The 16,876-nt window shown below is 37.5% G+C and overlaps 1 protein-coding gene across 4 annotated transcripts in view; it reads right to left on the reverse strand.

The window, feature by feature from the left end:
- Positions 1–2,671: 2,671 nt before the first annotated feature.
- The window catches only part of LOC148075006 (eukaryotic translation initiation factor 4 gamma 1-like), a 37,133-nt gene continuing 22,928 nt past the window's right edge, over positions 2,672–16,876 (reverse strand). For all 4 annotated transcript variants that reach the window (XM_087794966.1, XM_087794965.1, XM_087794963.1 and 1 more), the window contains 17 exons: positions 15,941–16,348; positions 14,589–14,735; positions 13,957–14,193; positions 12,785–12,889; positions 12,288–12,581; positions 11,361–11,472; positions 11,172–11,283; positions 10,868–11,097; positions 10,301–10,428; positions 8,880–9,052; positions 8,687–8,812; positions 8,531–8,612; positions 8,360–8,458; positions 8,138–8,272; positions 6,363–6,444; positions 6,155–6,295; positions 2,672–3,926 (listed from right to left, as the gene is read on the reverse strand). In XM_087794966.1, the coding sequence (XP_087651092.1) occupies positions 3,745–3,926; positions 6,155–6,295; positions 6,363–6,444; positions 8,138–8,272; positions 8,360–8,458; positions 8,531–8,612; positions 8,687–8,812; positions 8,880–9,052; positions 10,301–10,428; positions 10,868–11,097; positions 11,172–11,283; positions 11,361–11,472; positions 12,288–12,581; positions 12,785–12,889; positions 13,957–14,193; positions 14,589–14,735; positions 15,941–16,348 (2,793 nt within the window). In that variant the 3' untranslated portion in view covers positions 2,672–3,744. The remainder of the gene's footprint in view (positions 3,927–6,154; positions 6,296–6,362; positions 6,445–8,137; positions 8,273–8,359; positions 8,459–8,530; positions 8,613–8,686; positions 8,813–8,879; positions 9,053–10,300; positions 10,429–10,867; positions 11,098–11,171; positions 11,284–11,360; positions 11,473–12,287; positions 12,582–12,784; positions 12,890–13,956; positions 14,194–14,588; positions 14,736–15,940; positions 16,349–16,876) is intronic.

A 16,876-nucleotide genomic window follows, 5' to 3' on the forward strand; every position in this document is an offset into this window, starting at 1 on the left:
CCTGTCAATCAAAAGTGTAATTAAAAAAAACATTTTACACATATTTTCTCATCAAAACTTCTTAAATGTTGTGCAGGTTTGTGTAAACATGACATTAGAGTGAATTTAATCGTTAATAAATGACTTATTTGAAGGTGAATCGTTCTAAAGAGAACATTAGCATCTTTATTAGCACGATGCTAACCAAAAGTTTATTGGACACAACTTCCTGATTGATGGGGTCGCGGTTCGTACCTTTGGCGTGAGACGAGGCGAACGCCAGCAGAAGAACGAGGATCAGCAGCTCCATGATCACGACCGGGTTGATCTCCTGCTTCGAACTCAAGTCACGACTTTGACCATCGTAGACGTCGATGGCGAGGAGATAAAACGTGACGTAACGAGACAGAGTCCAGCGGCCTCGGGTCGTCACGTGTCATTATTAATGAAACATACTTTTTGATGACGAGCCGCTGGGTTCAAAGGTCACCGCACGACACGCCAAGATTACAGGGGAAAAGTCTGGCGAGGTCAAGGGTCACGGTCACCACATCCAGCTCGGAGATATGATGTTCGGAAAAAAAAACAATACTTTCAATTAAAAATAAACATTTTACAAAAGTTTGTAAGACTTGAAAAGTTGTTTCACTCAAACAAACAAAATACTTGACCTTGACATAAGTTTTTTATTTTGTTCAAACATTTGTATTATTTTTGAAAATATATTTTGTTCGATTGACGCAACTTTTTTTAATCGATAATATGTATTTTTATTTAACTGACTTATTTTTTATTTGAAGCAACTTATTTGATTAAAAAATGTTTGTCATGTTTTATATTAAATCAACGTTTTGATTAAAATATCATTTTAATTGACACAACTTTTTTTTAATTGAAAAAATATATATACATTTATTTTAAGTGAAGTGAAAATGTCATTTTTTATATGAATTTTTTTGGCAAAGCAACTTTTTTAAATTGAAAATATTCTTTTGACTGAAGCAACTTTTTTTTAAGTATATATATATATATATATAAATATATATATACTTTTTTGTTTTTGTTTTAGTGAAGCAATTTTATAAGATTAAAAATATACTTTTGATTGTTTTGAAGAAACAAATCTACCTCCATTAAATGGTTCACTTTTAAAAAAGTTTGACTCGAGACTAAATAACACTAAAAATCTAGAATCCGAAGAAAAGTTTCTTACAAAAGTCTCGTCAACAAAGACGACTCAACAGCGTCTCCTAGTGGCTGCACTTGGTAAAACACATTCATATTTAGACGTGGAAATTTCAGATTAATTTTTGTTTTCATTGAAACTGAAAGATTGAAGTCGATATAAAAAATATTTGGAAAAAGACATTTTGTATGAGATTCCAAGATAAATAAATGTAAACACATTCAACTTATAAACACAAACAAGAAAATGATCATTTTAGCGCTTTATGAATATAATGGATTATTATCATTATTGTTATTATAATGTTTACCAATTAATTCACACCAAATAATTATTTTAACTCAGATTTTTGGACACACACACAAACACTCCAACATCGTGACACAAACACACACTATCTTCAGGTAAGATCTGACACCTCATATAATAATAAATATAAATTATAATAATAAAAAATACAAACAACCGTCAGCGAAACACAGAAGTAACCAATAACACTCCATAAACACACACACACCCACAAACACACAATAAATTCTTGAATTAAGAAAATGTTGACAACAAAGTTGTTTAAAAAAAGCTTGAGTGCTACAATATAATAAGAAACCAAACATAAAATAAAATCTATGTCTAAATTCTCGCACAAACTACAAATAGGGCGCAAGGGGACAGAAGACCACCAAAAATGATTGAAGCAGATTTTCTCGGATTGAAACGTTGAGAGAAAATGTCCTTTTTAGGATTACAATCAAATAAAAGCAACAATCTTTCAATTGTTTTTTTACTGAAGAAACTTAAAATTATATTTTTATTGAAGCAACTTTTTTGAATGATTTTTTCTTTTTTTTTATGAATAAATAAAATATATTTAAATTAAAGCAACATTTTGTTTGATTGAAAATGTACATTTAGATCCAATATTCATGACATTAAAAATGTAAGTCAGTAAGTAAAGGATACTTGTGAAGATCTTTCTAGACCAGGGTCACAAACCGTATTCAAAAACAATACACAGTTAAAATATATACTTTAAAAGATCAAGACAACATAAAGACAAACACAGAAGCAAATCAGGAAAAAGGACAAATAAAAATGTCTTAAGCCTGGAAGGATTTCTCTCCTCTGGTCCTGAAGCCTGTTCAGGAACCATCAGTAGATTCTGATCCATAGACCTCAGAGCCCGAGCTGGGGTGTAAGTCTGGATCAGATCACTGATGGAAGGTCTGACCATGAATAGATCTGAAAGTAAGAACCAGAATTTTAAAATTGATTCTGAAAGAAACTGGCAGCCAGTGAAGAGTTTGAAGGATCGGAGAAATGTGAGTTCTTCTACTAGAGCAGGTCAAAAGACCCCCATGAAAATTGAACCAAAATTCCTATCCACACCATATTCAATACATATTGAATAAATATTATTCCCATATATTACTGTCCAGACCCGCGTCAGGTATTTTCTCGAGTACAAACATAAAAAAGTGAACATTTATAAAACCACACTCGTTCAACTTCTCTTTAAATGCAACAATCTTTATTATTTCTTACAGCTCTGGATGTGAAAAGAGGCGTTAATCTTCTTTAATTAAATATCTTTTTTTCCTTTTTTAATAAAGTAAAGCAAAAAAGTATTTACAAAATTTCAACAATTTGCGATCAATGCCTTGGATGATGACGAGCACCTTCGGGGTGTCAGGGGGGGCGTTATATAAATAGACGGGGGGGTCCGTTTAAGGGGAGGGGGGGTCAGTGGGGGGGCATCGACTCTTTGAAAAGCACTTCCACGGATTTAAGAGCAGAAAATGCCGATGGATGTTATTTTGTGATTCGCTCGGACTTAAAAAAATGTGGCACAGCCTCGATAGTCTGACATCTCCAGATCCTTTAGTGAAGCACGAGAGACGAGGGTCTGAGACGAGCAATGGGGGGAGATAAGGGGGGAGATAAGAGGGGGGAGAGCGGTGGGGGAGGGGCAGGAAAAGCACCTTCACCCTCCTCAGCAGCAAAAATGGTTCATCCAGTCACCGAAACAGTCTGTGGACTTTCTGAGCGTCACGGTTCGTAACCGCGAGTGAAATGTCTGTGAGACAAGCTACTGTCGCCCTCTTTTAAGTTTGTTTTTAAACTTTTTTTTTTTTTTTTTCTTACAAAACACACTTCAACCATCAACACCGAAGAAAAAATAAAATAAAACTACATGTTCTCGTCATGTAGTTAAAAAACTGCTGTGTCATGAAAGATGAGGTCATCAAAAATATAAATGATCCGCCCTTCAAGTTCTTTTGGAAAGTGTCTTGATAGTGTTTGAAAAGTCTAAAAAAAAAAGAAGGAAAGCGACATGATCTCCTGCAGCAACACAGCATCTTTCTATCGATCCTGGTTTTTTTTGTGTGTTTAAAAAAAAAAAAAAAAAAAAAAAAAGACATTCGGTTGAAGAAGGAAGAAAAAAAAAATTGCAAACAAAATTATAACACGATCGAACGTTCGATCCAAAATACAATCTCTCCCAGTTGAAGAATTTTTTTTCTCGCTTTTTTCCTTTTTTTTCTCTTTTCTTTTTTTGCGCCGACTCAGGTTTTTTTTTTCTAGCTGTTGTCGGACTCGTCCTCGGACTCCCGCAGCCACGTGAAGAAGGTGGTGACGGACTTGAGGGCGACTCCTTTGCCCGGCTGCTCGGCCGGGTCTTTGCTGGTCTCCCACTTGTAGAAGGCCTCCTCGCGGATCACGTCCTCGTCGTAGAGCGCGTCGAAGAACATCCGCAGCAGATCTGAGGACGAGCGTCAGAGTGGAAGATTCACACACAGTTTTTTCTCGTCATACTGTTTCGAAAACTTGGAAAAAAAAAGAATTTGGCTTTCAAATTATATTTTATTTTTTATCAAACTGGTAGTTTTTGTTATGGTTTATTAATAAAGTTCATGTTAAAAATAATAATTATCTTTTTTTATTTAAAATTAAAATGCAAAATATATTTTTTTCATTTTTGTATTGCAATTAAGCGTCCAGCCTCTAGATGGCAGCTGTAGGAACAAAGATATCCAGCGAGATCCTGGTGATGACTGAGGACGAGAGGATACAGTTGACTCCAGCTGCTTTTAAAGCTGATGTTTGGACATATTTTGGTTTCAAAACAAATGAAAGCAGTTACGACTTCGTCAAGTCATGTGGTCTGTAAATTCTGCAACACCAGAGTCAAGTACTGGACAATACTACAAATATATCCTTGTTACTACAGTATCGCAATATATATTGTATCGTTGCTAATGTATCGTGATACGCATCGCATCGTCAGATTCTTTACAATCAAAACTCCCTAATGTAATCGTGGACAATATCACAATCTTTCCCTATTGTATGAGTATTAACTAAGTGCAATAAAATCTGGCGAGATCTTGGCAGTGACTGAGGATGAGAGGATACAGTCTCCAGCAGTTTTTAAAGCAGATTTTTGGACATACTTTAGTTTGAAAACAAATGAAAGCAGTTACGACTTTGTCAGGAATAATGTGGTCTGTAAATACTACAACACCAGAGTCAAGTACTTGACAATACTACAAATATATCCTTGTTACTACAGTATCACGATATATATCGTATCGTTGCCGATGCATCGCGATACGCATCGTATCGTCAGATTCTTGACAATCAAAACTCCCTAATGTAATCGTGGACAATATCACCATTTTTTTCCTATCGTATGAATATTAACTGCGTGCAATGAAATCTGGCGAGATCTTGGCAGTGACTGAGGACGAGAGGATACAGTCTCTAGCAATTTTTAAAGCAGAATTTTGGACATACTTTAGTTTGAAAACAAATGAAAGCAGTTACGACTTCGTCAAGAGTCATGTGGTCTGTAAATACTGCAACACCAGAGTCAAGTACTGGACAATACTACAAATATATCCTTGTTACTACAGTATCACTATATAATGCATCGTTGCTGCTGTATCGCGATACGCATCGTATCGTCAGATTCTTGACAATCAAAACTCCCTAATATAATCGGGGACAATATCACAATTTTTCCCTATTGTATGAATTGTATGAAACCGGGCGAGATCTTGGCAGAGACTGAGGACGAGAGGATACAATCTCCAGTTTTTAAAGAAGATTTTTTGACATACTTTAGTTTGAAAACAAATGAAAGCAGTTATGACTTCCTAAAGAGTCATGTGGTCTGTAAATTCAGCAACACCAGAGTCAAGTACTCGACAATACTACAAATATATCCTTGTTACTACAATATATATATCGTATCGTTGCCGATGTATCGCGATACGCATCATATCGTCAGATTCTTGACAATCAAAACTCCCTAATGTAATCGTGGACAATATCACAATTTTTTTCCTATTGTATGAATATTAACTGCATGCAATGAAATCTGGCGAGATCTTGGCAGAGACTGAGGACGAGAGGATACAGTCTCTAGCAGTTTTTAAAGCAGATGTTTGGACATACTTTAGTTTGAAAACAAATGAAAGCAGTTACGACTTCGTCAAGAGTCATGTGGTCTGTAAATTCTGCAACACCAGAGTCAAGTACTCGACAATACTACAAATATATCCTTGTTACTACAATATATATATCGTATCGTTGCCGATGTATCGCGATACGCATCATATCGTCAGATTATTGACAATCAAAACTCCCTAATGCAATCGTGGACAATATCACAATTTTTTTCCTATTGTATGAATATTAACTGCATGCAATGAAATCTGGCGAGATCTTGGCAGAGACTGAGGACGAGAGGATACAGTCTCTAGCAGTTTTTAAAGCAGATGTATGGACATACTTTAGTTTGAAAACAAATGAAAGCAGTTACGACTTTGTCAAGAGTCATGTGGTCTGTAAATTCAGCAACACCAGTCAAGTACTCGACAATACTACACATAAATACTTGTTACTACAGCATCACGATATATCGTATTGTCGCCGATACACAGCCCTCTCATTATTGTAACCATGGCGACTCGGCCAACAACTCACTGGCTGGTTGCTCCAGATCCACCATCAGGGCCTGCAGGGCATAGAGAGCCTGCAGCTCCTTCTGCTCGTCCGACAGATACTTCTGCAGCAGTTTGGCCCGAAGCTTGATCCGCTCCACGTCGATCTTGTACGGAGTCTCGTCTGGGAAGATTTCGGGGGGGAACGTGAGAAGCTGAAATTCAAACGTGAGGAAAGAGGAGAAACTCACCGACGATGGCCGACTGACAGACGCACGTCATCAGCGCCCGCAGGAAGACGCTGGAGGAGATCTGCTGCTCGTCCAGGTTTGCCTTCAGACGCACACAAGTGTCGAGACTTTTTAACATCTTTCTGCGAGTGAGGTTTTCATTTCACACTTCTTGCATCACAACAAAGGTGACTCGGGGAGCGACGGTTTGACCAGGAGAAATATAACCATCACCTCAGTTTACTCAGACCAAGCCGTCAACAGCGTGACGTGAAAGTATACATTGACGCATCACGTCAGGTTAAACATCGAGGCTGCAAACGACAAACATATTTCCTTTGAGGGCAGCTAGCATTAGCAAGGACTAGCATCCATCGACCACATGTTTGAGAAGTAACTTCTCTGAATGACTGGAGAGAGAATTCCACTTCATTCTGAGCAACTGGACGAGTTAGTTCGACCTTCATTTTGACCATTTTGTTAAATAAAAAGATCTGTTTAACATTAGATCCGAGCGCCTGAGGAATTGTTTACCTAAAGGCAGAAACATTACCGTACTTTTCGGACTTAAAGGGAGCATTTTGTTCTAGTGCGTGACTGATATCCTTGAGTTTAAAATGTGGTTCTGGTAACTGGTACCATTTTGTGGTCCTTATACACAAAAGACATAAAAGTTTGTTGAAGCACACGACCAATTACGCATTTCCCCACAAATTCTCGTAGCTTACCATAGTTGTATTCAACCATTTATCAGATTTTTTAGGGCCCCGTACCTCTTAAAAGTAGTTCTGAGGTCGGTAAGAAAAAACAATATTAATGCTTCAGGCAAATAGTCGATCTTTTATAACATGAAAGGATTTGAATTGTGTCTTACGATCATAATAGAGTCTAATATTGTCGCCGCCTGAATTAGACAAAGAACGATGTGAAAACCTCTCACTTCTATAGATAAGGTAAGGTAAGGTAAGGTAAAACTTTATTGATCCCTAAGGAGGTCTCCTTCGGGAAATTGTTTTTTACCAATAGCCAGCAATTTTTCATAAACAATAAAAAATACATAAAAAATAAAATAAGAAGAAGAACATAAAGAGGAAGAACAAGATGACACAACAGATAATTGTTTAGCAAATAAATATTGACTTAAATGGTCTCAAGTGTAAAAAAAAAAAACAGCTGCTGATCAAGCAACATCTGCTGCTGTGGTGAACAAATCAAGCTCCCCTGTTTCAACCAGAAAAAGTTAAGCGGATTCATTTGTATTTTGAATTTCTTCTAACAAGGATCTCGTTAAATGATCATTTAAATGTAAAGAAAGGGAGCCACAAATATGACGGAACAAACATAAACACAATGAATTAAAAAAAAGTTATAATGCTAAATATCAAGTATTATTTTTCTTTGACTAAATAAAATTTACCTAAAATATCCTAAACCGTACATTTATTTTAAATTAAAAAAAAATCATCTTAATATTGAATAAAAATATTGTGAGGACCAAGAAATACTGTAGAAAAATCAAACAAGTTATTATTCATAAGAATGACATTGTAAGCCATTAGAAAACATTTGTATATCATTGTTCTGGTTCTATTAGTTGTGTTTTGTCTGTTTTGTCTGGTTTGATCAACAGGATCCGGTCCTTATTGTAGTCGATCACAAATGTGCGGAGTTGTGCTCGCAACCCTCGCAGTCATCTCCATGTGTACATGAGGATGAAGACAAACAACATCCAGACTCGCGTCCTCGATCAAAACATCATGACTTTCTATTAAACCATCTTCAGAAGGAAACCTAACCTCGACCCAGTCGAAGATCCTCTGATTGTCAGCCTGGTCCCGGATCAGCCGGTCCAGCTCCTTCGTCAACTCCTGAGAGTCGAGCTCCTTCTTTTGGCTCTTCTCGGACTCGTTGCCGAGCGTGAACTCCAAGTTCTGCACGAAAGAACAAAAGTAAATGAGTAAAAAAATATAAAATGTATTTCACACAGTATTTAACAGACGACACAAATATTCAATGACCTTTTCCTTGACGAACTTGTCGACGTCTTCGTCCGCAGGGAGAAAGTCTTTCCACTTCAGCCCCGCCTCCGTCCAAAGTGCTCCGGCTTTTTTATGACTCTATTCCCAAGAAATGGATTTTGAGAACTCTAATGATTTCCGAAGCGAGTGTTTGTCTGTCAATGTTCTCACCAGTCCTTTGCAGAGAACATTGAGGATTTGGACCAGCAGCACCCCGGCTTTACCCAGAGGAACTAGAGGCTTGGAAATCTCCCTGCGGGACAGAAATAAGTTACGCTCCGGCTTCTAACAGTGAGATGGCTGTGGATGAGTCGGGCGTGAACGCACCTGAACAGAGCACCCATCGGGATGACTCCCTCGTGCAGCATGGGTGTGATCTGCTCGGCCAAGTACAGCCAGATGTGGGGGATGTCGATTTCCATGTCTTCTCCCATCTCCAGGATCTCATGGACCCTGTAGCAGCAGGATTTTTTTTTTTTAGTTCCCTTATGTTCTCTCCCTGCGTCGGCTGAATACTGACCCTTTGTAATACTGCTCGGTGGCGAGGGTTCCGTTCTTCACCAGCTGATGCAGGAGCTTGCCCAGCTGCTCGCGGGCCGTGGGGCTTCGCTCCATCGTCTGCTCAAGACCGTTTCGCACGAAGACGAACAGGGACTGAGAGCAGTTCATCTCCTCCACGCATTGCATTGCTTCCTGTTTCGGGGAAGACGGACAGAGACGACAATTTTTATGTGGACGCTGAATGGTTTGAAAGCTCATGATTAGACTTTTTTTTTTTTGGGATAAATAAAGATGCTGGTGTTTCCAACAAGATAGATGCAACAGAGATTAATAATGTCAAAAATCATACAGAGATTTTCAATAAAAGCTCAACTAAATGGAAGAAAAACAGAGAAATAACACCTACAAAAAAAAGGCAAAATCAATGATTCCTCTGGTTTCTTACAGCAAGTTAAATTCAATACCATTTCAAATTAAATTCAACGGCCACTCAACGATCAATGGAGATTTACAAAAACATCTATTTTTGATTTTGAAAAACCTCTTGCTCGAAACACAATATGCCTTGAACACGTTCGGCCATAAATACAAATGTTTGGTCTGACCAAAGCATGTATCTCATCAGTTACATGAACAGCAACATGCAGTTTACTTTGGTAACATGCATTTGTTTTAAATATTTCAAATCAAGATTTGAAACCAACATAAAACCTTACTTCACATAATGTTCTCACATTTTTAACACTTTTGAACAAGAATAAAGTAAGTAAGTAAGTAATATTTATTTATATAGCGCTTTTCCAGACCAGGGTCACAAAGCGCTTAAACAAACAAAACAATACTCAAAAAAGTATATACTTTAAAGATCAAGATAATACTGAGAACAACACAGGAGTTCCAGAAAATCAAGGAAAAGCCTGAACAAATAGAAACGTCTTAAGATGTTTCTTAAAGGAGTCAGTAGATCCATCAAGCACAAAGAGAGAGGAAGATCGTTCCAAAGCTTAGGAGCAACAGCCTGAAAAGATTTCTCTCCTCTGGTCCTGAGCCGTGTTCAGGAACCATAAGTAGATTCTGATCCACAGACCTCAGAGCCCGAGCTGGGGTGTAAGGCTGGATCAGATCAGTGATGTAAGGAGGAGCCTGACAATGAATAGATCTGAAAGTAAGAACCAGAATTTTAAAGTTGATCCTGAAAGAAACTGGAAGCCAGTGAAGAGTTTTAAGGATTCGAGAAATGTGAGTTCTTCTACTTGAGCGGGTTAGAATTTTTGGGACTTATTTCATGTGTTTTAAGGACTTTTTAAGGACCAACCGGAAACCTGTTCCTGTTAAACACAGTTTACTAAAAAAAAAACATTTTGTTTGACTACTACTACAAAAAAAAGGGGCTGCGAGAGAAAGCTGAGCTGTTTGAATCATTTGTTCACGAGTGTGTACCTTCATGTCGTTGATGTGGAGGTATTCCTCGATGATGGCGGTGGATTTCTTCTCCAGCTCTTCCTCGGAGAGAGCGGGCTTAGCCGGGGTCGGCGCAGGAGGAGGCGTGGCAGCGTTCTCTCGCTTCGCTGTTCACGAGAGACAAAGATGACTTACTATCAAGATGTGTATTTTGTTTGTTTTTATTTTACATCACAGAGTTTGATATTCTTATTCCAAATTCAAAACTTTACCAGTCATTTAAATTAAATATAAAAATAATGGTATAACAGTTCCATCATGGCATGAAAGGTATGATAAGATGTATGAAAAAATATAATAATATATAATAATTATGACAATATGTAAATGTTTATATTTAATTATTATAAAAAATTCAGTATACAAAATATTGATTTCAATTATTCAATTAAACAATTACAATACATAAATTATTATTTATATTATTATTTATATAAATATATTATCAATTATTGGGAAAAAAAAGAGATTAAAAGCTAAAATAAAAGGGGATAAAAAATTCAAAATAAAAACACTGACGTTCTTCCGTAAATTCTCTTCACTCACAGTTTTCTTTGCTCCTGGCTCGCTCTCTGCTGCCACCTCTGGTTCTCTCCTGCGTCACGTCGACCACCCTCCGGACCGGGTCCGCGGGGCCCCTCTGATCTCGGCTCCGCTCCTCGTTTTCGCGGCTGAAGCTCCGCTTCGTCACCTGCATTCGGTTTCTGTCGTCGCGCCTGTCGTAGCCGCGGTCGGACCGGTCGAAGCGGTCGCTGCGCTCTCGACTCGAGCTGTTTCTGAAGGACGGAGGATGATCTTTTAATGTCGATAAATAAACTTAATTATCGGCGATTCGACGTCTGCTCCTCACCTCTGAGGGACTCGTCTGTCGGACTCCATCGGAGAACCAGAGGACATGTTCTGCTGCAGAGCAGAGAATCTGTTCAAAGTGCTGGCGGCAGGACGACCGCCGGCCTCTGCGCCTGAGAAAGAAGAATAAAAATCATATTATTATGCTTTCAATGTGGCAAACAACTGGTAATCATGAGAGACAACTGACCGGGATCAGCTTGTTTATTGCTAGTGCCGCCGCTGCTGCCTTTACCCCAGCTGCCCCACGTGCCTTTACCGCCCGGAGCCAGCAGCTGGTTGTTGAGGTCAAGAGCTGGAGTCTGAAGGTACATGAACATTTGACACACAAGAGAGTCAGATCATAGAATCGTTGAATTTTGATTTCAAATGGTGCAACTTTTGATTAAACATTATATTTTAAGCATTGAATTATTTTTTAGAAAATTTGAATTCAATCATTTGTAAATTGAAAGGTTGAATTTGTTATTATTTTTAAAGAATTTAACAACCAGAATTTGAATATTTTGTAAAGGAATGATTTTCTTTAAAAAATATTTTTTCTAAATTCAATGTTGTCGTTTTTTTTAATACCTAGAATTTTAAATATGAAAATGTTTCTATAATTTCAGGAAATAATCTGACGCACATAATGATCAAGCAGCACATTATTTATTCTGGTGTCTCTATTATACCAAAATATTTATATTGATTTTAAAGGCTATAAAATAAAATTATTTGAATTACAATATCAAACTCTATGTGGGAATTTTATTTAATTAATTTTGACAATATTGACGTTTCTATTTGTTCAGGCTTTTCCTTGATTTTCTGGAACTCCTGTGTTGTTCTCAGTATTATCTTGATCTTTAAAGTATATACTTTTTTGAGTATTGTTTTTGATTGTTTAAGCGCTTTGTGACCCTGGTCTGGAAAAGCGCTATATAAATAAATATTACTTACTTACTTACTTACAATATTTAAGTTTAAGCTTTCAGTAAACAAATTGCTGATTTGAAACCTTTAAATAAAACAATTACTGAATTTTTAAATGAAACATTAAAGACATTTCAATAAAAAATATAAAAATAAAAAACATTCTAATGGCACTAAAATACAAAAGATAGTTCCTGCTCACCTTGGTGATTTTGCTAAGGCGTGAAGTGTCGATGGGCCGGTTCTTCTGGATGGGCACCGTGTTCCAGCCGTCTTCCTGTTGAGTGGCACCACGGTTTGGGGTGTGGTGACCCCCGCGGCCCCCGGACCCTCTGTCTCCCATCCTGCCTCCAGAACCTCCGCCGATGGAGTCCTTTTTAGAGATGAAGGATTGCTGCGCCTTCATCTGCTCCCTGTGCTCCTCTAACTCAGCCTCCTTGTGGATCTGGTCGATGGTTTTGGGGCCCAGGTCGGCTCTCCTGGGGACCCAGTTCATCTGCAAAATGCACGTACCAGTTGAACATAGAATAATGGCCACATATTAACGGAAAAGGGGGAATAGATGCTGGGATTCTATCCATTTGCAGTCGATTCTTTGCTTTATACTCTTTTCTTGATATACAAGTCTTTAAAAATGTAGTTTTCTTGCATTTTGAATGCTATGTAACGACAAAGAAGGCTCTTGAATTCTGGACTCACCCGCCTGAGGTCCAGCACATCCTGCAACATGAAGCGGATCCTCGATGACGTTTTCCTCTCTTTTATTATTTTCTCCATCTGGTGAAAGTACTGGTCCATACGAGGCTGCATTACATTTAAAAAAAAAGAAGTTCAATCAGTTGATATTTGTTTTTGTCTCTAAAAATGAAAAGCAATTTTATGCATACAGATAAAGACATTGAAAATACAATACATTAAATCACAGAAAAAAGAAACAAAATAAATCTAGTAAAGCCTAAAAAAAAATTAAAAGTCCAACGTCTCTCAAGTCGTTTGTCTAGCAATAATGTAAAATTCAAGGTTAAACTTACTGTGCTTGTATTATTTGTTTGTTTCATTCTGTACTGCCAACAGGAAAAAAATGTTTGCCAAGTTGGCAAGAAAAGTACAAGATTCTGACAAAAAATACGATGCATATCTGTTCGTTAATGGAAGTAAAAGTCTGGTTTTCAGTCTTTTAAACCAACTTATTTGAATTATTATGTCCATTATCTTTGACAAAACACTACCATCAAATACCTCAACATGAGTTTTAGTTTTAGTGAAATTGTTGCCATCGATTATCTCTCTCCAAGACAAAGGTCCCAAACTTCACTGGTCAGGGGTCACCAGAGGTCACTTGTTCTTCTGACTAATTAGAATAACATTTTGTTGTTCATTGTTTTGTAGATTTTTGTCGGGTTTCATTGTGAATATGGGACAATTTTGTCTTATTTTAAGTGTGTGTTAATTGTATAAATCTCTTCCATCTTAACTATATAATCAAATCTATATAAATGATCACATTTATTGTGATAATTCGTATTCATTAACCATCTGAAGTTGAACAGAAATGGGAGTCGCTTGCTCTGTCTGCACCTAAAATAGTGCAGTGACAATAAATGGAGGGCCACAAAATATCATGTCAAGGGCCACAAATGTTTGGGACCTAATTTCCAAGATGAGAATTTTTTCTCAAGCGTTGGCATCTTCATAGATCATCACCACAGATCATCATCATTACTATCCAGGCATTGAATTTCAAAAAGCGCTGTCGTCATCATCTTTATCTTATACTCATATCTTTCTGTTTTGATTGAAGCTACAAACAAATTTTGTAATTGAGCAAAAACACAGTAGAGTGGACAGATTCCTGCACACATGAACCGTACCTTGGCCTTCTCAAAGTCCAGGTCCTTGCCGATGGTGGACATCAGCCTGCAAAGGCACTCCAGTGACTCCTCGTCGTGATTCTTCAGCAGCTTCACGATGCAGTCGTGCATGATGACCTCGGTCAGCATCTTGAGTTTGAACAACTCTCCGATGAACTTGATGTTTCCCAGCGAGCGTTTCCTGGCGGTGTTCTTGGCTAGTTCCAGTTCCTCCTTCAGTCGCTGCTTCTCCTCCTCCTGCACGTTAGACGAGTCACGTTGACAAACAATCATTCTCTCAAATCATTACTTTTCAAAGCAGGGGAATCAAACAAAAGGGGTCGAAATTTAAACCACAATCTGGGTCAGCCATCCGATAAAAAGTAACTTAACTTTTTTAATTATTTCAGGCTAAATAAACCTCTAATGTAACATCTATCCAGTACAATAAAGACTTCTACATTGAATTCTATATTGTTTTCAGAAGTTTCCAGATTAATTCCTGAAGTTTACTATCTCTCTGATGGCTCGTAAACAGGTGAGAGTGTATCATTCACTAATCACCCATCAGTAAAAACTTTATTTTTGAGCCAACGTTTTCATTTAAACCTCTTGCGGGCTTCATTAAAAGGGTTGCAAAGCAATGTCTTTACCGAGGATGCAGCGTCGAGCTCCTTCTGCTTCAGGTCAAAGATCACGTCATCATCTTTGTCCTTCTCAAACTCCTTCTGGCAGCGATGTAGAAGGAGACTTCGGAAGTTCACATAGTCTCCCGGCTTCTCTGCGCTTTCCACTTTTAGCTGAAGACAAAATAAATGTTAGATGAGATTGTAATGTTTTTTCTGTCTCTTTAGAATATTAGCTTGAAATAAAAATGGCGAGCGACTTAATCTGATATATTGAAGCATGTCAGATTGAATCTATGGCTCTGTAAATAAATACATTTTTTGTCCATAATAATTTTGTTATTCTAAACTTCTCAATTTAATTTAACGTCTTTCAGAGGAAATCACAATTTAAACAATTACTTGAGTCTCATGACTGTCATGGTCTCTCAGCAGCATCTTGTTCATTACTTGATTTTATGAGAGGAACTTGAGTAGCAGAGGCAGAAGATCACTGGTAGCACCAGACAGCCAGTAAAATCATCAAATATAAAATCAATACTAAATCAAATATACTGTATATTCAGGGGACAATTTTAATTTAACTGCATGTGTGACTTTGAGGATTCATATTTTCAGTCAATTACTAATAATTGAGCGAACATTTGTACATTAAGCTGGTAATAAAGGTATTAATATTTCACTGGTGAAAATTAACTTTCAAACTTGTTCATGTAAATCTGTATTATACTGTATACCAGTCGTCCCCAAGCCCCGACTGGTACCAGACCGAAAGGAATTTGTTAGCTGCCCTCACAGAAAGAAAAAAAATGATTTCAATAATAATTTTCTACTGATTATTACTGTCTGAGCAGCTAAGAAACGTTAGCAAGTAAATCTTGACACGTCAAGATGCTCGTTTCAGTCAACATTCCTCAAAAAAATAAACCTATGAACTAGTTGAAATGAGTGAAATTTTACTGTTTTTATCTGAAGATACATTAAACAATCCATGTTTTTGATGCGTCTAGTGTGTTAAAACAAATATAGCGTTGGTGAGGTGGGTGAAACACACAGTTGATGACCAAATTATCACGTCAACTAAACGAAAATAAATTAAATAAAACTTTAGTTTCATGTGTATTGTGAAAAATATTTTGTCATGGGTTGAAATTGAATTTTGTTATTTACAAAGAACAGTACAGTAGAGATGAAATATGGATAATAAGTCTGCAATTGAATCAACATAATAAACTCTTATTAACCAAGAGGAAGGTTATACTGCTACATATCTGGAAAGCATTGAACATTAAACGTGGCAGCATTAAATTAGAGAAAAACACGAACCAACATGATGAAAAAGTTGTTAAAATGAAATGTCTGCGTGCATCTGGACCTACCCCCATTAGGCATCGGCACATGTTGGCGTAGGCGACTGAGAAGTTGGGTTCAGAGATGGCCTTTTCGAAGGTGAGGTCGATGACGCCTTTCAACCGCTCCTCCGTGTCGATAGTCAACTCCAGCACTTGCTTCATCAGCTGCTGGAACTTTTGCGGGGTGAGTTTGTTGAGGATGCTTCTGACCCGTTTGAACAGCTCCTGCGTTTTAGCATCGCCGTCGCCCTCCTCCGTTTCTTCTGCCTGGCGGCTGCCGGCGTTTTTCTTCGCCGTGGGTTTCCAGGCCTTCTCCGCCTTGTTCAGCTGTATGTCCTGGCCGAGCGACATGCTGGTGATGATCTTCCTCGGCTCCTTTCTCTGCATCTGCTGGGAGCGACGCGGACCACCGATGCCCATGCCGATACCTGGCGGCTGAGAGGAGAGACGAGAGAATTCTCTTTTATATTTGGAAAATATTTTTGCCATTTTATAATCAAAAGATTGTAGAAGTAAGTTTCTATTTTGGAAATATTTGGACCTGAACAGTATAAAAGTCACATTGGAATATCCTATCGTCCATCAGGAAAAGCTGAGAAATCCTTAAACACATAAATAATAATAATAATGTTAAACAGACACTGATTTATCATAATAAAACGTTTAATCAAACTCAAAATGGTAACCAACTAGTGTAAAAAGAGTAAATTCAAAGACATCTATCTAACAATTCTCAACAACCACACAAGCTGAAAAAAAAGCAAAATTCCCCCTGAACAAGTGGACCTCATGCAGTTCTTTGCCTGTATTTAGAAACTGTTACCATTTTTCAAGTTTGTCTAATTTTTTCCCCCACATTTTATGTTTTTTCATATTCGTCATATGTGAAAAAAACTATGTATATATATATATATATATATATATATATATATAATAATACATTTTTTGCCCAACTTTCTACCC

The sequence above is a fragment of the Callionymus lyra genome, chromosome 7 (genome assembly GCF_982586985.1).
Source record: "Callionymus lyra chromosome 7, fCalLyr1.hap1.1, whole genome shotgun sequence".
Lineage (NCBI taxonomy): Eukaryota > Metazoa > Chordata > Actinopteri > Syngnathiformes > Callionymidae > Callionymus > Callionymus lyra.